At 38.6% G+C, this 22,288-nt stretch overlaps 1 protein-coding gene across 2 annotated transcripts; it reads right to left on the bottom strand.

The window, feature by feature from the left end:
- Positions 1-121: 121 nt before the first annotated feature.
- Positions 122-22,129, bottom strand: arhgef6 (Rac/Cdc42 guanine nucleotide exchange factor (GEF) 6). Of its 2 annotated transcripts, XM_079479497.1 has the most exons (22): positions 21,830-22,117; positions 20,691-20,774; positions 18,276-18,360; positions 14,409-14,530; positions 13,745-13,949; positions 12,927-12,997; positions 12,736-12,830; positions 12,510-12,605; positions 11,118-11,240; positions 9,913-10,051; positions 9,743-9,802; positions 8,060-8,206; positions 7,010-7,096; positions 6,539-6,620; positions 6,338-6,453; positions 5,875-6,051; positions 5,433-5,453; positions 3,710-3,803; positions 3,418-3,504; positions 2,809-2,908; positions 2,624-2,678; positions 122-2,538 (listed from the first exon to the last, which is right to left on the bottom strand). In XM_079479497.1, the coding sequence occupies exons 1-22, from the start codon at positions 21,992-21,994 to the stop codon at positions 2,416-2,418; spliced, it is 2,334 nt and encodes a 777-aa protein (XP_079335623.1). In that variant the 5' UTR covers positions 21,995-22,117; the 3' UTR covers positions 122-2,415. The 2 variants fall into 2 exon arrangements, with proteins under 2 accessions (XP_079335623.1, XP_079335624.1); XM_079479498.1 differs by lacking the exon at positions 5,433-5,453 and having other exon boundaries at positions 21,830-22,129.
- Positions 22,130-22,288: the final 159 nt, after the last annotated feature.

The raw sequence follows: 22,288 nt of genomic DNA, 5'->3' as shown, positions 1-22,288 counted from the left end.
ACCACAAAGAAGCATGCAGACCTCCATCTAGATTATTTTTAGATCATAATAACAGATTAGGTGGAATTTCGTTAACTTTCACCTCTGATCCACAACAGGGACCACAAACCTTCAGTCAAACAACATTACAATGTTATTTTTATTATTAAAACAATTCCTTATTGAAATGCAGACAAAATAAGAACACAAGCACTAGAAAACTAAATTATATAAAAAGCACACATATTGCATAGATCAGCTCTGCAAAAAATAAAACTTGTGGACTCGAAAGCAACCAGACATGAACCTTTTTCAGCCATCGCTTATGATCTGAAAGTGCTAAGGATATCAGGTATTAAGTTCTTTTCCTGAAACATTCATTTTAAGAACATAGTGGATTTGAAGCACCGTTCGATTGAGACCGCATTACACACGCAACCGATCACTTCAACCATCACATTCTTCGTAATACTTACAAATACACATAGACCATCAGGATAAACAAGCTGTTGTCATCTTTTAAGACAGATTTAAAAATAACAGCAATACAATCTAATGGGGTTCACACTTTGAAAAATGTTTTAAGGCTATGTGTAATACATGGCATGCAAGGTAACTTGTTTTAAAACAAGTCTGAAACAAACAAATACACACACACACACAAACAAACAAACAGAACGACACACAGTACCACAGTAACAGCATTATATAATGCACCGCAGCGCACATCTTATTGCCTAATCTGAAGTATTTTTATACAGTATACTCCTTACAAGGGAATAACCGGCTCCGTAATGAATGCACAGTAATTGTAGCAACCGTCTTCTATTGCATTGATCACCATTGCTTCTTCACCAGGTGAGCACTGGTGGCTTTCAAAAGGAAAAAAATACAAACTCAACCCCCAGTTCTTCTCACTATGGCTCTTTGAATGCATTTCTCCTCTATTTTTGAAAATAAATTTGTTCCTCTGACTAACAGCGTAAAAACGCATTAGTCACATTCATGTTAGCCCGGTAATGAATAGATAAAAGGGTTTAGGTCTTGAAACATGTAATCTGTGTAACCTGTCTTGTTAATACTCATCCATTGAACATGAACTACTTCTAATTCTGGCAAGAAATCAAGAAAAGAAGAGACAGACATGTCTGTGCCACAGTGGGAATGAGTAAATACAAAACACATTGCACTGCACCTCCTGTGGCAACTGCACAGGAAAAAATGTGCTAAAAAAATTTTATAGAACAGGGATCCGACTCCATTTCTCATTCTAATATGAAGTGAGGAATAAATATCAGTGCCTATAGTTCTTTTTCTTTACACACTTTTCACCAATCATGAGTCCTTAAAGGGCCTCTAGTACCAATATTCTGCAATCTGGATTTTTGGGGGTTCAAGATATATTAAATAGGTTCAAGCCTCGGAAAAAGGAGGTTGAACTGTATTTTTGTTTTAAAAAGCTTAACGTGGTTCTTTTGTGATAGTACCTATGATATGTGCATAATTTATACCGTATGCAAGTATATATGATATACATACATAATGTTTCGAGTTAGTATAGTATTAGAAATGTGACAATATTTCTGACAATTAGCTTTAGACTAGTATGATTATCAAAGCATGACAATGGGACACAATGGCTGTTTTAGAAATACTCTACACCCAATGTTGATGTGAGCGATTGTTTGGGCAGCACAATGTTTTAAATACGTTAAAGCCAAACCTGCAATGGTGCAATGAAGCTCATAAAGAAAATGATAAAAATTTTACTAAAAACTGCAAGATGGCAAATGGGGCATCTCATGTCGTTCATGTGCACAAATCTAAAAGTGTCCACCTAAAAGATCCTCGAGCATGAGAACCCTTTTCACATTATAAAAGCAGAAATGGGACAGTTTTTTGTAATACTTGATGTTCTACAAAGTCCAAATACCTTCTCCATCACTCCTATGTTTTTCATAGAATATATTTCAATATAATATTTCGCAAGAGCGGCACACGTTGGAACGCGGTTCATGGGCTGAACACGATCAGATTTATCGTTTAGCAGATGACACACCGAAGTCCAAAACCGAAAACAGTGACAGTCATGAAGTGAGGCAGATTTCTGTTCATTTGAAAAGAAGAGGCTCCATCCTTCTGTCCCAACTGCATATCTTGGAGTGATGATGTTATACGAGGACCGGCTAACCGAAGGATAGAAATCCATCAGTTTCCTGAGTTGTTCCTATTCCACAACAATAATCGGAGTTTAAATGATCATCGCTTCTCCGTCCTAAAAAATGTTAATAACTGCAGAAAATCCCAGACTTGGTGACTTTCCAAAAAATGTCGATCAGTGTGGAGGTCGGTGAAAAACACACAATAAAAAACACACACAGACAGACACAGAAACACATACATGGCAAAGGAAGTGGTGAATGTCCACAGTGTTGTTTAGTGGCCTGCTTCTTCCCACGAACAGTCATTCTTCTGCTTAGCCAACTTCCTGACCACACGCTCCAGCTCCTTCCGGGACTTCTGTTCCTCTTCCAGACACTGTTTCATCCATTTATTCTCCTAGATTCACAAACGAAAGAAACATATAACAATGACAGCTGTAGACTAAGACAACGCAAACCAAAAATATATATACAAACTTTACCTTTTTTAATTCATGGACCTCATCTTTTAAAGCGTAAACTGCATCAACAAGACTTCTGCAAAACAAATCATGAAATTATGAAAAAAATATGAGCACAAATACATTTTCACAAATATTCAACTTAACAAATGCTAATTCTTCTCATGTCAAGTATGTCTTGAAGTACTTCTGTCCACTAAACATACTTCTCTTCAATGACTGTCTGTCCATTGCTCTTCATCTCTTCAATAATGACCTTCTCTTCTTCTGGCAGCAGGACTTGAGGGACACATTCCTTACGAACAGCTGCGTATACAAATTAAAGGTTAGATTGTGACTCCGAACCAAAAATCTTCATCCACCGTAGCAACCTTGAGAGCCCCAAAACACTGTCTTAGAAGGATAGTTCCCTAAAATGTAAAACTCTCTTGTCATTTCAAACATGTATAAACGTTTCTTACTTTTGCAAAAGATTTTCTGAAGAATGTTGGTAACCGAACAACAGCGGTACCTTATTCACTTCTATTGGACAACCAATGCAAGTCAATGGATACCGTTGTTGTTTGGCTGCCAACATTCTTCAAAATATCTTCTTTTGTGTTCTGAAGAAGAAAAAGTCATACAGGTTTGAAATGACAAGAGGGAGAGTAAATGATGACAGAAATTTCATTTTTGGGTGAACTATCGTGTACTTACTGTATCGTGACCTTGCATGCAATCTATTATCTGTGAAGCTGAATGGTTTAATATTTCTACCAGTCAGTACTTATTACTAGAGGGGTTTTACTAGAGTACGGATGGTGGGCAGACCTCACCTGTGGTGGTCTGGTGAACACTAACTCCAGTGCAGTAAGCCTCAATCACTTTTAGTATCTGGGCATCCTCCTCCAGAGCAGCTGTGCCTATCCATCATAGAAACAAAGTATTCAGAGAAGATCAGAATGCGTGTATAAATATTTCATAATGCTACAAGCTGAAAAGATCTTTAAAGTACACATTTATTCTGTATTCTCTGAGGAATGAACCCATGACCTCAGTGTTGGTAGCACCATAACTATAGCTACAGTTGATCTACAGGAAGAGCACGACCCTGAAGAATATACCTACTTTTTCTAAGCAGAAATTCATCATCTGACGTTTTTCTCTCCGTTTTTTTCCTGGGGAGAAACTTTTTGATGGGTCTGGGGCTTTTGCTGGAGTCCTGAGGAAACAGTGTGATGTTAATGAAGTAAGTGTTCGCTGAGCTCAGAATAAAACCACCAGCCTGCAAACCTTCATTTGAGTCTGAATCCCAAGTGAGGATGCAAAGAAATGAGAGCAATGAACAATAACTTACATAAATTGTGACGCCATTCGGGATAATTTAACTGTCGACTATTATGGACAATTTGCAGCTGAGTGATGTTTGCTGGTGAAATCAAATATATTTCAGTCTGAGTCATTGCTTGACTTTATTATAGTAGCTTTACAGGATTCTCATAACCTTCATGATCTACTAATACAAACACAGTGAGTCATCTAAAGGAAATCTCTAGCTTGAAAGCTTTATTCAGAACAAAAAAAAGGATAAAAAACTGTAAAGTAATTTTTCCTACTATGAGTGTCAATGGGGGGCTAAATCTGTCTGGTTACAAGCATTCTTCCAAATATCCTTCTCTGTGTTCATCAAAAAATATTTTTTTTTACAGATTTGGAACAGCTGAGAAAGGATGACAGATTTTTCATTTTTGGGTGAAGTATCCCTTTAATGACAGAATAACAGCAAAGCAAGTCAAGGTTTAAAAGTAAGATTCTGCATGAACAATATCACTAAAAAACATGTAGCTCATTGACCAATATTACTGCTGTGCTACTACAAACAATTCTTTCATGCTTTGTGCAAAGTCATTATAGGTTTTAGATTAACTCTCTACTAGAGCACTTTTTTTAACTAAACGATTAACTAAAGCAAAAGTAAATAAAAAACACAAGCTGACAAAGACAAAATAATGTGAAAGCAAGCAACCAAACCTTCTTCTTATACAGTCTTTGCTTATGGAGTCTGAAATTGACTTTTTCATTTGAATAATTAAGGGGGTTTTTCGGCGCTTTCAACTAAAAAAGGAAACTTTTGTCCAGTTTGGCCGTTTATTTACATAACAACATAATCTCTGTAAACTATAAAAATGTGAATGCTTATTACGGGTTCAGTCTACTGGCCTGGCAAGAGTAATATAACATTTTTGAAGATGATCGCTTTGACAACCGACATCTTTATGCAATACTTTAAAGACACAAAGGGAAAAACATTTCCTATTTAGTACATTCCTGCTTTGTAAAGATTCTCTTATTTCTAATAAATTCATCAAACATCTTTATCCGTTTATAATGGAGTTAATAGTCCCAAAATGGTTAACACACTTTATTTTTGGGGATAAATGTTTACTCCGTGTTTACTCATACTCGTCTGTTTATATTGCTGTACAAATGGTTTATTTTGGTAAAGAGTTTATTCTTCGATTATATTTATTACCATTGCTATTCTCCTTTTTATAGTTATTAATGTATATGTACATATGGACTAAGGAGAAGTGTTGCAACTCAAGCGGGTTTTCAAGCAGGAAATGGGCTGATCGGGGTAGTGGGTCTCTTAATTTTAGAAGAACAATAAGTTTAAAGAACAAAAATACACCGGTAATGAGGCGCCCACGTGCCACAGACCAAAAGAGCGAGAAAAACAGGGGAGGGTGTTGGAGTAAAGACAAGCATGGATACAGCGAGCGACACCAGGGCTAGCCAAGCGCACAGACACTGTCACGCACACACACAAAACACGCACGACTCCTCTTACCTTCAGGATATAAGACATCCTCTAAAGAAGCAGAAAATGGAGAGAGAATGAAGATGTGTGTGAGAATATAGAAACAGGAATATGATGGCGTGAGAGAAACAGAAGTGTATATACATGCCTTTTATGAGAGAGCATATAGCCAGAATATCTCGCACAAACTCATAAAATATGTCACGTTATAACAAAAATGGCCTTTGGGTAGTTCTAACTAGATTGCACCTCAAAAAAGCATTCTGGGATTACAAAAATCTTGACGCCACCACAACATTGTGCAAAGCAAACTGCATCCTGAAAAACTCGACTTGTTTTATATTACAGTCAGAGAACCTTGGTGTGTGTGCAAAGGTTTCCTGTCAAGACCACCAACAGCAGTCAGAGGTGAATTACCCTCCCACTCACAATTCTTATGACTGTTTTCCATACTGCATGAGATGACTATTACCTCCTTATAGCCCAAAGCAGCAGAAGGTTTGAGGGGCGGCGCAGGCCTCAGACAGCTTAAGGACCACGGCTTGGTGATCTTGGGGGGTTCAAGAGGGCCTCTGTTTGCCACAGGACCACCGAAACCAGCCAAGTGGTGGGATGCCGCACCAGACGTCGTGGTAGACTTGCCCTCATTCTGCCAAGAACAAAACAAAGAAAAAACAAGTTGCTTTCCTAGCCAAATGCATAAATGTAATGTAATGTACTAAATGCAGAAGTGCACTATGTAACTTGTTATCGCCGTCTCGAATCGTAGTGAGCTGCCTTTGTAGGTTACATTTTAGGGTACCATTTACAAAGCTGTATCTTAATTGCAACATTGATAGAACAATCCCATAAGGCATTGCAAGAACCTCCAATAAATTGTATAAATATACCTATAAATGCAATGCATACATTTTGTGTTGTATGTGGCCTGTTACCTTCAGTATTGTGCCCACTGGGCTTCCTTCCTTGGTGTAAGCATGAAGATGTTCTAACCACTCCTGCAGTTCCTGCGAACTACAGCAGAACACTGTGATGCGATCTAACGTCCCTCCTGAAAACACAACCAAAACAACATCATCCACATGAGTGAAAAGTTTGAGCATGTGCAAAGGACTCCTCAGTTTGTGGACACAAACCTGTGATCTCAAAGGCATAGTAGCCTGCTTCTGTATCCTCCGGCTGTTTGGTTACTGTGGTTCCTGTCAATGGAAGCCGTCCCTATCAAAAGAGATTCAGACTACAAATGAAGGTCCGGTTCTTGCTTCCGTTTTATAAATAAAGATGCTGTTTGTCATGTAACTTTATAAACACAAAGAAACGTCTTTGATAATGAAAAACATATAGTTTCTGTTGGGCAGACACATTGTATCTCCGAAACCCCCACTTTTCAGGAAATGAAAAACAAATCCACAGGATTTTGTCAAAGTTGAGAAGCTGTTTTTAACCGTTTTTTATTGGTTAAGCATTTGCGAAACCCACAAACAAACAAAAGGGGTCGACAAGTAAGATTTATACAAATAAAATCTCTAATCTCTAAATAAGGAGATATGAAGTTTCCGCCCGACAGCGACGGCGTCATTCTTCTGTGTTAAAGCGAATGTGTTCACCTGGTAGATAAAGCCGCTCATTCTCGGGCTGGCAGACAACGTGACTATCACATTAGGAAACAGCATGAAGTACCTTTCTTCTTTTTCCTAAAATAAAAGAAAGAACATTACAAAAAATGCAAAGGAAACGTGTATTTTAGTCCTACATTTGAATGATCACATCTATAACAATGCACATGACAAAAAATGTAACTGTATGACATTACAGAACCCTTACACATCAAACACACACACACCAAATGTCTCTACGTCAAACAAGGTTTTGATTTGTGTACTGCTCTAATATGGCGATCGGTGTAATTGCTATAGCAGTTACCTATGATCCACACATATCATACCTCGTCTTAAGCAAACCAAGATTTATTTCAGCCAAGCAAAGGAGAGAAAGAGAAAGGGGATATATTCAGCAGCAATGGAAGTAAAACATGTTACGAAATAAAATTTTATTTTACTCAACCTACTTGTTTTCCTTCAACTAACCCCCTCATGAAGTTATCAGGGCACTGTGGACTTTCCATTAACCAGATCATTAGATTTGGAGGGGGTATATTTATAAGGCCATAATGCATTCAGCAACCACAGAGGCACAACTTTGCAGGGGCTTTGCATTTTCCATTCGTAGGCTCAAACACACAACAAAATCTCAGGAATGAGTATGTGTGTCTGTCCGTTGCAGTAAAAAGGGCCTGACCAGCACGCATGCATGGAAAACTTGGTTCTGCGCAATAATCTTCACACAGTGTTAGAATTTTATAGTTTTATTTAACTAACACTGCATATAGGAATTTATAGTCCGTCTGATATTTGACCTCTGTTTTGACTTGCATAACCTTATATGTTTCGCTTATAGTCAATGTTTTCCTGCTTTGTAACAATGAAAATTGTAAAAAGCGCTATATAAATAAAGCTGACTTGACAGTTTGCATTTATAAATGCAACCAAAGTTTTGTGTAAGTAAACAGTGTCATAACCACGCAGCTGAGAAAGTAACATGTGAGACTGAGTCGGGTCGCTACAGTGCCAATTCTGGGTTTGCACCCTCTTCCTCACCTCGCTTGAGCTGCTCTGCATGTGGACCTGTGACATGTAGACCACCTGACCCAGTGACTTCATGCTCTCGCCATCCCAGCCTCGCACCGGCTCCGACAAGATCTGCAACTCCAGGTTCTTTCTTTTGCGCAGATCTTGGCACTGAGTCTGAAATAAACATGGTTTGATAAATGACAAAACATGTGGTAACGTGCATGTTGGAGTCAAGGAAAAGCCAAAAGTTAAACATTCTGAAAATGTAACTAAATTAAGGGGACAATCATTCTCAGATACAAAGGGCAACATCAGATAGGATCCAAAAAAAAAGAAGACATTTAATCTAAAGAACTGAAAACATACATACATCAATATACAGAACAATACAATACAATATTCAGACCGTTTAATGGACAGGTCCTTACAGCAAAGATATCAATATTAATAAGATGTGCCTCTGCCGTTACAGTGAATGGGAAGGAATGCATTGCTCAATATGGCCGCTCTAGCGAAGAAAAGCCCGCCTTCCAGTAAAATGAGCCAATCGTCAATGAGTCAAGAAGGTGGAGAAAAGGTGATTTTTAGCACAATTTAAACTTAGCAAACCAAAGTTACGATACAGTTCATGTCATGTTTCATTGCTGATCGGAAGTATGCAATTTAGTTGTGATTTTAATATTGTAATATTATATAATAAGTTCAGAGATAAAAAATTTTTTTTTAATTCTTGTTTGTTTGTTTGGCCACTGCTTTCAATAAAAATGAATTGTTAAACAATTGGGGTGTGTATGGGATTTAAGTTTTACTATCAAAATAAGCATAAAAAGCATGCTTTCTAGTACACAGAAACATAAATAAACAAACTGCAGTTTTATCAAGACATGTAACATTTATGTTCCAGGCTGACACCGTCTTACCAAAAAGACTTAAAATAGCATGCAAGTCACCTTTTTTCGGCAATTGCCACTGAGAATAAATAGACACGGGGAACACCGTATCTAAATGATGCATGCACTTGTAAACCAAGACACTGGGACTCTCCCTTACCTGACAGAAAAAAGCACATCAAAACGTTCCACAGAACACTAGCGAGATGTTTCTTTACTATAATACCATAACTGACTGAGCTGAAGAAACCTTTGACCCGAGAGGTCTCTGTCTGTAGAATGACTCATCCACTCCTGTCTTTATTTAGAGCACATCTTATAGAAACACTCCTTAACCTTTACATTTCAGGTAACAGATCTTCTCCGAGCTGTAAAGTGCAGTGAACCTGCTGTGTGGTTAGGTAATGAGAGTAAAAGGGAATTCAAGAGATAAAACACACCAAAGGTTTTTTGCCCCGTGGCAGAAAACTTTTCCGTTTTGGTCAAAACTAAGAAACGACAGAAATGACAACAAAATGACAAATGTTTCTTAAAATGTCATAGACGCTCCAGGCTGAACTCTAAAATAGCAAATCGTTGCGGTCATTCTGAAAACCTTTATGTCCAAATGTTTCTCAGCAAATGGAAAGAACATTGTACTTTTTAAATGATTAAATACAGTGTTGTCAAAGTTGAGAAGAAGATATTTTATTGTTACGTTACTTGTGACAAGTGACAAAAATAAAAGGTGACTAATATTAAAAATGTAAATCACGATGACGACACAAGGTTTCAGAAGGACAGCAGAGAAATATAATATATAATCAGAGCTGTAACATACCACAAGACTTTTAAAAACACCTGTTGCTTTCAGAATGTCGCTGTAATCCGGGTGGGCTTCCTAAAAATACAAAAGAAAAGAGGTCATTGTAAACATTACAAGTTATTTAAGTTATTTAAACACTCTATATAACCATATAACGGTTTGTGAGTTTGGTGTCTTGTGGTTACCTCCACATGTCTCTCAATCTCCTGAAGCAGGGTGGGGTATTTGTCCAGCCTCATGAAGGGTTTACTCAGGCTGGTGGTCAGTGTCAAGATACCAGGAGCTGTGGCGCCCTGGCTTTCCATGAACTTGTCAAGCTCCTCACTGCACATGATGATAATGAAAAAGATTTTTCAATGGAATAGATTTTTAGCATTTTCACAAAAACACCCGGGGAAGTCTAAATATTTTGCCTTGTTGGCCTACATTTAGCCATTAAAGGGATATTTTATTTATTATTAAATTAAACTGTTTATTAGAATTTATTACGTTTATTAAGTTAAAATGTATTAAACTCCAGTAAGATCAATTAAATTAATTCACAGAATTTCTACAAATGCAGTGTATTAAATATTAAGAATAAGAGTTTCTTCTGTTTCCAGGGAAATAATGTGCTCATCTTAAGATTTAAAAGTGTTATCAAGTATATAAATCAGAAAACAATACGCATATAAACACAGTCAATTTCGAAAACTGGCATTTAGTCAATTTCCAGCATGTCAACAAAAACTTCTTAGAAACCATAACAATAGCTGGGGCAAGTGACAGACTGAGCGTAAAGTGTGCATAACTAGATGCCATATTGCGATAAAATAAGAGCGTTAAACTTAAGATGAATCATCTGAACACATGCCTCGACTACATGATGGAAAGTGCTGCAAAAGGTTGCAGGATGATATGCAAGTAAGCAAGCAATGAAATAAAAAGTTTGTGTTCTGCCACCATCAGCATAACCACAGCTATAGATATCCTGTTGGGTTAGCGCTACTTCCTGCGAGAGTCTTGCCTTTTCACTCCCTCCTTACGTGGAGCATTTTGAGATGGAAGGAGAAAACTAACAGAAACCTTGATGAAGCTCATACAGGAAGTGTGTAAAATGTGGCATCGCTGTTTCTGAATACCAGTGAATTTTTACATAACAAGGAAATGCTTAAAAAAAGAACCTAAAATGGAAACTTGCCTGTAAAGGGAACTTTTGGTTTAGTCACCACAACAAACCATAAGCGAATCAAAGCTTAACAGAGACACCTAGTGGTTACATTTTATATTACAGAAAACTCTGCACTCAAAACACTCCCTCCATTCCTTCCACCCCACCTACGGTATGCCATTGCTCATGAATGGATTGGCCCTGCCCCAAACTCCTGCCATTGGCTGTACGGACACTGACCTGTGATCAGTAAGCACACAAACTGCAGATGGATGACTGGAGCAGTAAGACAAGTAGAGAGTACGGATCTGACACATCAGGTTCAAGTAACAACCTGCAATCCGCTGCTGGCCCTCAGGCATCCTACAGAGAACAACACAAACATAATAGAGGTGCAGAGATTACTCCTGCTCCTGTCATCAAGCTTCATAAATGTTTGTTTTACAATGTAAAACAAGGCAGATTACTGAAACTGTGAAAACATTTTCAGACACATAACAAATGAATGAAGACACTACCAGATGGTGCTGTGGAACCCAAACAATGAGTTCAGCATTATTAAGGCATTGTTCACCCCAAAATCGTTGTATTTCCACATACCGTGCATGTTTGTATCTCCTCTCTGAAACGTGCAGATTTTTTGCTCATCGCTCTGAAAAGCGAGGTTAGCTATGATTGGCCAGTTAACCAGTGCGTAGTGATTGGACGAATACAACAAGAGGGACGGAAATGTAAAGCCTCTTATCATATTTGGAACATCAGGTTCCGATGCAATTGCACCGACAGCAGTGGCGATCTGTGACACCTCTTCAGGGGAAGCAGTAATGCGATGCTAGCAAAACATGTATTTAGCCCGTCATGTTTGTGGCACGTCATGTCAAAATACGTGCCTTCAGCAGACACGTTGAAAGGGTTTTTAATAAAAGAGACGCTCGCATTTGCTAGATCCTCGCTTAGTCTCATGTGTAATCAGAGTTAAGTGTAAAAGCAATGTCTTCTGAATGCGAGCGCCTCTTTTAACATAAACCCTTTCGACGCCTCTGCAGCAGGCACATATTTTGACATGATGCATGAAGCACATGGGTTCACGTCAAGCGCTTAACACGTATTTTGAATTCTTGCTTCCCCTGAAGAGGAGGCACTGACTGACAGGTACGCCCACCTTACGTGCGTTTACATTTTGACGGTCTAAGTCAAGTCATACCATGAACTGACGTTGATTTGTGGAGATGTGGTTACACAATGTGTTTCAGGCATCCGCTTTTAGACAGAATGCATCTTTTGTTCATCATTTTACATGTCTAATACATGCACGGGCAACTTATAACACACCAAAGACACAGAAACACATATCTGTGACCCCTTGTTTGGTATGCCATATGACCCCTTTAATAAATCAAGCACTGAGGCGGGTTTAAATTTGCTATGCAAACTGCCATAACATTCCACATCCTCACAGTTACCTTTAGTGCATCTTGTGCACTCCAACAGCAATGATAGATAATCTGTCATAACCAAGTAAAAGTACAAGTCTAAAAATGTCTTAAACCGGGGGTTAAAACTGCCTTTTAGAAGCTATTAATACAGACTTAAGTGTAAAAATCTCTTTACAGGCTAAAATACAGCTCTTACTTGGAGCACTCTTCCAAGGCAAGACACAAGCCCTGCTGGAAAGAAAGGATGTCCTCTAAATTCCCATTCAGGCTGGAACAGTCTGTGTTGGACAGCCTGCAGAAAAAGCCACAGAAGAATCATTGTGTGCAAGGGTGTTCATTGACCGACCCACTTTCCTAAAATTTCATTTAGCTTTGCCATCAAAAGGACCCGGTAACCATGGTAACATATGCTTTTTCTTTACTTGTCGGTAGCCTGTAGAGGGCGCAGGTAACAGCCAAGTAACGTTTGAAGTTCTTTGACAAACTCTCTCTCATGCTCCAAAATGTCTTGAACAACCTGAGAAACAAAGACGCAGACAGAACAAAGATATCAGAACGTTTTCCCTAACAATTATTCCTTAAGATGACGTGTGGCATATGTAAAATAACTCACCACGTTATAATAATTTTTTGTTAGCTGAGGGACATCAAATCCTTTTAACGCATTAGGAGATATTGGTTTGTCTGGATAAAAGAAAGGGACATTTTTTGAGAAAACATCAATGTATGTGCACTGCTCTGGACTTAACTGGCAAAGTCCCTCCGGCCAGCGTCCATGCAACTAAAGTTCCAATTTATCTGACAAAGGTCTTTACTTCTAATATTTAAAGAAAACAAATAATGTCATCCATTTTAATAAGATTATGGTCCAATAGATATGTAAAATCAGCTATACAATCTAAGGATCAGTGTTTTGACAAGTGTGCTTCTGTAAGACCGAATGCAGGCAAACATTTTAAATATATATAAATATTTACATAAATACATTTCACAACCTGATAGCAATCACTAAGTGGTTTAAGAGACTTGGGAGAGAATCGCCAACTCTGGTGTTAAAATTGTTGTCAATTATGACATATAGCAGGTAGTTGCATGTAATTCTTATTAAATACTTAAATAAAAATATTTGTACCATTTACTTTTTAAAACACACCTTATCTCTATTCATTTTGGGCTTGTTTCTGTATTCTTTTTTTTTTTAGATCTGGCAACACATCTATTTAAATATTAGCCATTTAAAATACTGTGGAAAAACACACTTCTGTAAAAAAGGGCCATTGTCTCTTTACACAGTAAGGCTAGACTAAAAGTGACGTATTTGTTAACAAGTGATACATTTGTGGTGTGACATCTTTCTTCATAATGCTTATCAGGTTGAAACATTTTTAACTATGCTCACATTTAAGTCAATCTCTCGGCTTGCCCACTCACCACATGGCTTGACCTCTCGCACATAGTTGCTAGGGAACCAGCCGGTCTTGCCATTAAGGGTTCCCTCCCACCATCCACCATCCTCCTGGCGTGTGACGTGGAGGAGCTCACCCTTGCTGAAAGAGAGCTCGTCGTCATTGTTCTGTTTAAAATTGAAGCGTGCCTTTACCATCAGCTGCCCACCACCTCCATTCTCCGACATTTCCTGCAACAGGTGAAAATCGATGTAGTCAACCAGGAGCACAGATCTTTGACGGAAAAAAGCTCTGAAACGTTTGCCAGACAAACGTTAAATGTCCATTTCAGAGAGACAGAAATCAATCTACATAAACCTACAGCGCTAACACCAAATTATAAACATCTTGGCATGATAATAAGAGACTGGACAAGGCCCAATATCGTCATAATCTGAGTGACCTAGGGTAAAAGTTTATTCACAAGGAATAGTGAATTTAAATAACAATCTAAAACAACGATATGTGAACATGTTGCAACAGGTTATCATGTTTTGTTATCACTAGGGTTTCTTTCTGTGTTAACTTGTCAGGTTGGTTTCTTTGATATGTAAGCTACTTAAAGATCTGGCACACAAAACTTTGTGCATGCGGTGTAGACCCCTGTCATCCTGACAATATTCATCCGTGGCACTGATCAGATGTCTTACCACTGCTTTTGATTGCCTCCGCAGGTGCCTGCTGGACTGTGAGGTAGGAACAGCTTGTGAGTGGGTGGACAAGCTAGGAGCAGAAGCGCTGAACTGGGGACATGATCTATTAGGGGTACAATCTGGACATGAGAAGAAAATAAAAGTTAAAAAAAAGTAGACCAGACTTTGCCTGAAAGCTTTTTTCAATAACCTTCTATTCTTTCTGGTGGAAAGATCTGCCTAATTCAGACAGGTCAATCATATCTCTCACAATATTCAAAACATTTTAGTGAATACTAGACACAAACATGTTAACAGTTATTATCTAGCATTAATTTTTTTCTCACTCTTGTAGGATGCTTTGAATAAAAGCGTCGGCTAAATGTCTGCACGTTTCAGAGAGGAGATACAAACATAAACAGTATGTGGAAAATACAATGTTTTTGAACCTTAAATCGTGTATACGCATTGGATTACATCTAAAGCAAACATCTATATCAGAAGTTAACACACACGCACATTTCCTTAACTCGAGCTATGCGACCTTATGAAATTTCGAATGAAAACTTTACATCTTCTCTATCATGTAGCTCAAGGTGTATATGGTGTTCATTAAGTGTTTTGCCGATAATTTTCATGACAATGTCCTCTATTATCTCTGACTGATCGTAGTGCTCGTTCTAAGCCATCCATTACACATATTGAATTGACAGATGATTTCAACACCACAGTTTAACATGTGCCCTTTTCATCTATTTTTGTTCTATTTGCCCGTTTAGAGCGCTTTTGGGCGGTGAAGTAGCCCCTACATTTACATTAGTTAAGCGGCGAAGATTCCAGGGTTGCCAGATTCGCGTAATAAATCAGCCAAATGGCCATTCAAAGCTAGCTGGAAAACAGCGTGCTAAGAAAAATTGAAATACTTTGATGAAATACCAGTGAAAGGTCCTGGGAGATGGCATGATCGAACTCATGTCGCACAATGCGTGTCAGAAAACGAAAGAAAATCATTGAACACAGACATTATCTAGGAGCGATTTCCACCATCGCGCCAAACCGTTCTAAGCACAGTCGGAAATGGTGACGGTCCATGTGAGCCTGGTTCAACATGGCACGATTACAAACTGTTCTCGGCTCCGAATTTTCGGCATGGTTGTCTAAATCCTGAATCCTGCTAATGAATGCGCGCAGAGGCATTATAGCTCAGTCTCTTGTTACCAAGGCAGCGCGTGACGTGTTTGTGTTTACAATCTAAAAATCTTTGTTATCAGCCCTGCAGTGGAAAATTAAACCATTTACGAACCGGCTGGCATGGATTGGCACTGAGTGGAACGATTAATGGCTGGAATACACTACAAGACTTTTAGAATCTGAACAGATCTTTTTTAAACTTGACATCATACACTTGCCGACTTTTTGAAAGTTTCAGATAGAAACACACTAACTGATCAAATCTGCAGACTGCCACAGACTTACTTCAACAAGTCCAGACTGAAAATCTGGGCAAAATCTGAGCAAGTCTTGTAGTGTGTTTTAGCCTTAAGCAACGAGAACGATTCGGCGTAATGGTGGAAAAGTGCTCTGGGATCCAGTCTAAACAGAGCCATGCTCCAAATAAATAGTTTCCATAAATCAAAGTTCTGTCAAATTTCTTCACTCTCATGTCCAAGCCCAAGCCGTGTGTGCAAAGTTATCATATGGCAGACATATAATAGCTTTTGTGAGAAACACTCGTAAACTGCTCATTATTAACTGATAATCTTTTTTTCTTTCTTTCTCTTTCTCTGTCATGAACACAATCGCATGACAAAACATGTATTTACTTGGTAAAGGAGTAGTATGCTTTTATAAACAGTGGATGATAAGGTACAAGGAGAGCTGCAGAAAGTAATCATGGTGCCTGGTTTTCTGTACTCGGGGCTTGAGAGATCTTCAGCTTGGGCCCGTCACTAACTAAACAGCGTTCATCTCGCCTGCTCCGTCTACACAACAAGCTCAGCATGTCTGCTGGATTTCATTCCTGCCTTTTTCCGAACACCCACACTGAACACACAGTGTCAGTGAAAGCGCTCCAAGCGTTCCACAGCCAAAACAACAGAGAATACAGATAAGGCCATGCGAGGGAATGTCTTTGCTACTTCAACACACTTCAGAGACATTTTTTGTTGCCGATTCATCATAGGTATCAAACAGTCTGCCCTCAAAACGAAGTTCAACCAATTTTCTCACCCATATCTTATTACAAACCTGTGACTTTCTTTTTTCTGTATATTTTAAAGAATGTTCAACATTGTTTAACTTCCATTGTATGGAAACAATTTTTTTAAATATCTTAAAATATTCTAATATTTCTAAATATTCTAAATATTCTACTTTAGCGTTCCACAGAAGACTCATATACAGGTTTTGAATGACATGAGGGTAAATAAATGATGGTTTACTTTTAAGTTCACACATCTCATTAAACTTACTTGAACGTATCCAGTTAGATTTTTCAACCTTTATAACCACGTGTTATATACAATATATACAAATATATTATTTTGTCCCATGGCAGAGAGAAACTCATGTGAAACAACTAGAGTGAGTAAACAATCATTCTGTCATTCTGAGTAAACTATTCCTTTGAAGATAGAATCAGCAAAAGGTGGAAAATCCAGAGGTGGCCAATACTCTTGATGAGCAGTCCTCAGGGAATTGATGGACAACTTAAGCGATTACAAGACACTCTCTTCTAAAGGCAAAAGGACTCCTTAAAGCCTCATAGGACTGTGGGAAAAACCACAAGAAAGAAAAAACTGAGTATCCACATGCCTCATGGATTCCGCATACTTCTGCAGCTGCAGTCAGCTGCCCAGACAGGCCCCGCAAAACAGCAACTGTCTGCTGCCTCCAGTAGTTCTGAGCAGCTGCTGTTGAAGGACAAAGATGCAGGCACAGCCTGAAACAAATGACCTCTCGACGCTCAATGAATACGAGAGGCCAGTCACCCTTATCCTCACAAAAATGTGATTTGTATCTCAGGCTTACAGTACTCTCCCAGTTAATTGAAAGGGCTGCAGTGCATTTCACCACAGATAAACCTGCACGGACATGTGATATCTAGCCATCAAAATGTACAGATTTCTAAAAATGAACTTGAACTGATAGTGGAATTAAAAGCTGTTTACTGGACCACTTTGGAATCTAATCATTATATCTACTGAGAAAAAGCTGCTGATGCTGTGGGGTGGAAGGAGGACAGTAGCTTCTAAATGTCTTCAGGGACCATGCAGCAGGAAAGATATGGCTCATTTCCCGAGTAACATAATGCTGAGTGATTATAAATTGCCTGAAATGCAAAAAGCTTGTAAACATAGACATCCTTTGTAAGTTGCATAGGTTTTGATGGACAATTCTGAAACTAAAGACCTTTTTTTCAACTTCATGTATTAGAGAAATAGAGAAACAGATAAATTAGAGACAGAAAAATTTACCATATCACAAAATAGAGCTGGACAACGGTTAATCACAATTAATATACTATTTAAATGATATATAAAAATGAATATACACATGCAAATATTTCCTTTTTCTTGCTCCTAAGGTAACCCAGCCTGATTGGCCAGATTCAGACACAGAAACACTGAAATCAGCATCAGTTTTTAACATCTCATCAATAATGCAACCAGTCTGACAGTAGAGGTTTATATTTAGCATTTTTGTCTCTGGACATATTTGCATACATTATATGTAATGTATAGTGTTTTAGATGATGGGTCGTACAGTACCAAGATTCATCTTAACAATGCACAAACCTATTGATAATTAACATGACATTATACAGAGAATCATGCCTAAAAGAAAGCTGGTCTGAAAATACACATAAACAACATTATAATTTACCTTGAGTGGCAACGTTTATTGCTATGAGCGTTGACAGGACTTTTCCAAAGTTCTCCCCAGTATATAAGCACTCGGGTTCAAAGCCCTGAGAAGAGACGACACCAAATCAAACATGAAACATTCTGCAAAAGTAGCTCAGACATCAGAGGAGAACCAGGTTTTCATTTATCACACACTGTAGAAAGAACCCCACAAAATGGTCTTGCATAATTTGAGATGTAACTGCAGGCCATTCATGAGAGTCTGCTTGTTTGTCATGTGGTCACTCTGGGTGCAGACAGCTATCCTGTTTCTTGCGAAGGGTAAGGTTTCGCATTTAAATAAAACATAAGAGAGTTTACACAGCAATGCAAGAAGTAGCATCTGTCCACATGTTGGCCAAAAAGTGTTTAGCTTTAGTGGCTGTCGGAACACCATCGTTCCGTGCTTTTAAGAAACCTGTTGTAAAATGACAGACCATCATGGAACGTGTAAGCACATAAGCATTCAATATTATGTCACCTGTGTGGTGTCACAATTATGTCACATTTGTAAGGTTAACATCTCAAAATATTTGCATTTAAAATAAATATACCCGTACCAGCTCGTATCAGCTTTTTAGCTTGTGGTACAATACTTCTTGTTTCCAGCTGCTTTAAAAGGAGAAGTGAAAGTTATGTGACTGGATTCTTTGTCCAATCACATGATTTGCATCAACCACTTGCCTACTGGGTCTTAAAAGAGCAAAGTGTTTTCTTCAAAAAAAAATGACCACACGGAGGGCTGGTCCCAGCTACTCACAGCTCAAGCTCTCCCTGTCAAATGTCATACTACATTATATACACATTTAGAAGACCATTTCCAGTGCTTAAATGCAGATCTTAGCTAAATACTTTAAAAGCTGTCACTACAAAAGACAAATTCATCTGTCTTTTTACAATTAAAGGTCAACCAAATTGATTATTCGGCTAGTGTTTGGCTTTATTCGGACTTTGACCAATGTACTTATAAAATCTACAATATCGGTGACAGATTGGTCATTGGATTGGATATTTACATACTTGTACCAGGCGATATCAGATATGTTGCATTATATTTACCATCAGCTGCCCTGCTCTCTTTAATCGCATAGGGTAGGGATGCTCCAATTAGGATTTTTGCAGCAACTATGGAGTACCGATTTCTTGTCATCGAGATCGGCCTATACAGATCCAGATTCCCATGCTTCAAGCTTTTCCTAACTGATATCTAAGCTCTCTGATCACCATCACTCTTTTCAGATAAAGTTATCCCCAGATGTTGCCTTTGTTGTATTGTTATATATTTAAGGTAATTAAACTTAAGCGTTAAATCAGGTCTGTCGTATCAAATGCTTTGGACACTGCTTCTCCATGTGAGATTTCTCCAGAACATACAGGGTAAATCGTTTTTTCATTGTTTCTTAAAAAACATCGTAGTAATTCCACACCAACGATGACATGAATGTGGCAACGTAAATGATTTTCGCCACGAATCATGTACATCCTCATGCGTTAATGTCATCAAATTGCGATCGGTTTGAGAGATTGGCCAAGTTTAGTGAGTACCGATCTAGTCATAAAATGTGATTATCGGCCAGATCGATCAGAGAATTGTATGTTGCATTAAAAAACAGCGGATGCATGCGGTTCAAAAGTAGTCATATTTTAACTTTAACATAATTGACTTTCATCAAAACAAATTTTGATGATGAATTCCAAAACAGAAATCTCCTTAGCATACTTACTACTAAACCCTTACAAAGCCGAACCCAAGCGTCAAAACATGGCACTTATTCAGTGACGTTTGCCAATTTCATGCGCATAGCTTTTGGCCACAACTTTAGTAAAAGGAAACACTAAATGTCAGTGCTATTGCTCCATATTTTGTAGTTTAAATGTGTCTGCACCAAGGGTCCATATTCCATATTCCGACAATGTTGTAATGCCCCGCAGTCTAGCCAGTGTTGCGTCAGGACAAAACACAGCTATTCTTAATCCTAATCAATGAAATGTATTACACTGACATGCACATGTGAAAGACCAAGGACAGTATTAGAGCAATGTTGTTTTCTGACACGCAAGATCAAACCAGATTTGAAAAACCAAAAAAAATCAGCCTGTTTATGGACAGCTGCACATATATGGTGAGGAAGGACTCAACAAAACACTAGTGTAGATTAGGCCTACTAGTTATTGTAAGTAGATAAGATAAGAAAGATGATTAAAGTTAAGCATGCATTTACCAAACCCTGTTCATTTCTACTAGTTATAAAAAGAAGATAATCTGCATATGAACACTGACTTATACCAATGACTAAACCGATTAGTTTACATTAAATCTAAAGATGTAAGTCGGTTATCCTCAACAATTCTGCAAGCATAAACGATGTATAACAAAAACGTAAAATAACCTTACCTCAACCTTTAGAGACTGGCATCCTTTCAGAAACTCCCGAATATTTGCAATGCAGTCCGCTTCGCATCGGGGATCAGATGAATACTGCAAGCAATGAAACAGCGAGGATGTAAATAACCTCAACTTTGCCGAAAGCCTCGGCTGCGACCCCACACCAACGCAAAACAATCACAAAAGATCTTGTTTTGGGACAGATATGTCAACCCAGCCTATTAGCCACTGCGTACCAAGCCACTGCTGTACAATATCACATGATAAAAACGGCATCCGCTCACTCAACAAGAAACTATTTCTTCGCGTGCGTTTCGTTCTGGTTCACACACAGATCTCATCGGGCCCTGTAGCACCAGGAAAAGATATTTGGAGGAAGTGACGATTTGTGCGCTCAGCGAGCCTCTAAATCGGACCGCTTGGGCTACATATGGATACCTGCAAGTAAAAAAGGTCTTTATAAATGTCTTGAATTGAAACGGAGGAGAGGACAAGACAAGAAAGCTCATAGCGGGCCATTGCAGAACAGAGAAACTTTGACAAGTTGTTGCATTGATCAAACCACGTTTGCTCTCCCTTGAACTAAACCACGGGCTCGAAACGAATTTCCTAAACACGTGTTTAGTAGAAAACGTACATAAAAATCATTACGACTTTTGTGTTAGGTAAATGGTCCCGTGTATCTTTGCTGTAAGAGATAGCGGTCGCGATATGCACGCGTGATGTAACGTACTCATCTATCTGACAAGTCAAATGGCTTTGGCAAGCCTGAATAAGGAGAAATACATTTCCTGGTATAATTAATGCACTTAAATGCAGCACATTAAGTCGAGAGAAATGTCTTTGCTTAAGAATGCGGAACAGTGTATACCCCCATGTAACAGGAAGTTAAATTATTTATCATGATTTATTCGTGCCCCTTGAATACTTAAACAATAAACTAAACACATTCGTCGCGTTGTTTCCCAACGTTTTAACCTACATTTACAGACGCGTAAAACTTGACAAGCCCCCCGACGATACGTATCGTGAGGCGACGGTGTCGCGTGCTTGTTTAGTTGATGGCTAACGTTACGCATTTAAAGACAAATACCACTTTGTAGACTGATGCTTTTGATTCATAAACGTGTGCGCGCGTTAGCGATTACCTTCAAGATGGGTCCAGGTAGCAGACGCTCCATAAGTTTACACAGAACGACGCCATCCTTCAGAGATGTTTTCAAAAAGTCCTCCGGATCAGCGATATTCTTTTTAGGGGAATTAAGCACGCCTAATGTTATTAGCCACGTAACCGTCTGCTCCTCTGGGTTCATAGTTTAGGCTCAATGGGCCTTTAGATTGCACTGCGCCAACTCTCTGTACTTATCTTTAGATGCTCCCCACATCCGTCGCGCTTCTTCTTTTGCTGCGGCGTTGTAACGACCGTTCAGCCGCACAAGGAAGTCCTTACGCGGACGTCTGACTTACAACCAATATAAAGCCTCTTTCATTTTAAGATGATGGTGAATGTCATAGCTGTAAAGTCTTTATGGCTTCATTTTGTGCACTTATTAAAATGACTAAGCATATGCAGAGGTTGTTAAAAAAAACCTGATATCCACACTTAG

Source organism: Barbatula barbatula (genome assembly GCF_947034865.1).
Source record: "Barbatula barbatula genome assembly, chromosome: 18".
NCBI classification, from domain to species: domain Eukaryota; kingdom Metazoa; phylum Chordata; class Actinopteri; order Cypriniformes; family Nemacheilidae; genus Barbatula; species Barbatula barbatula.
The sequence above is the reverse complement of the archived record's forward strand: the minus strand, read 5'-3'. Positions and strand labels throughout refer to the sequence as shown.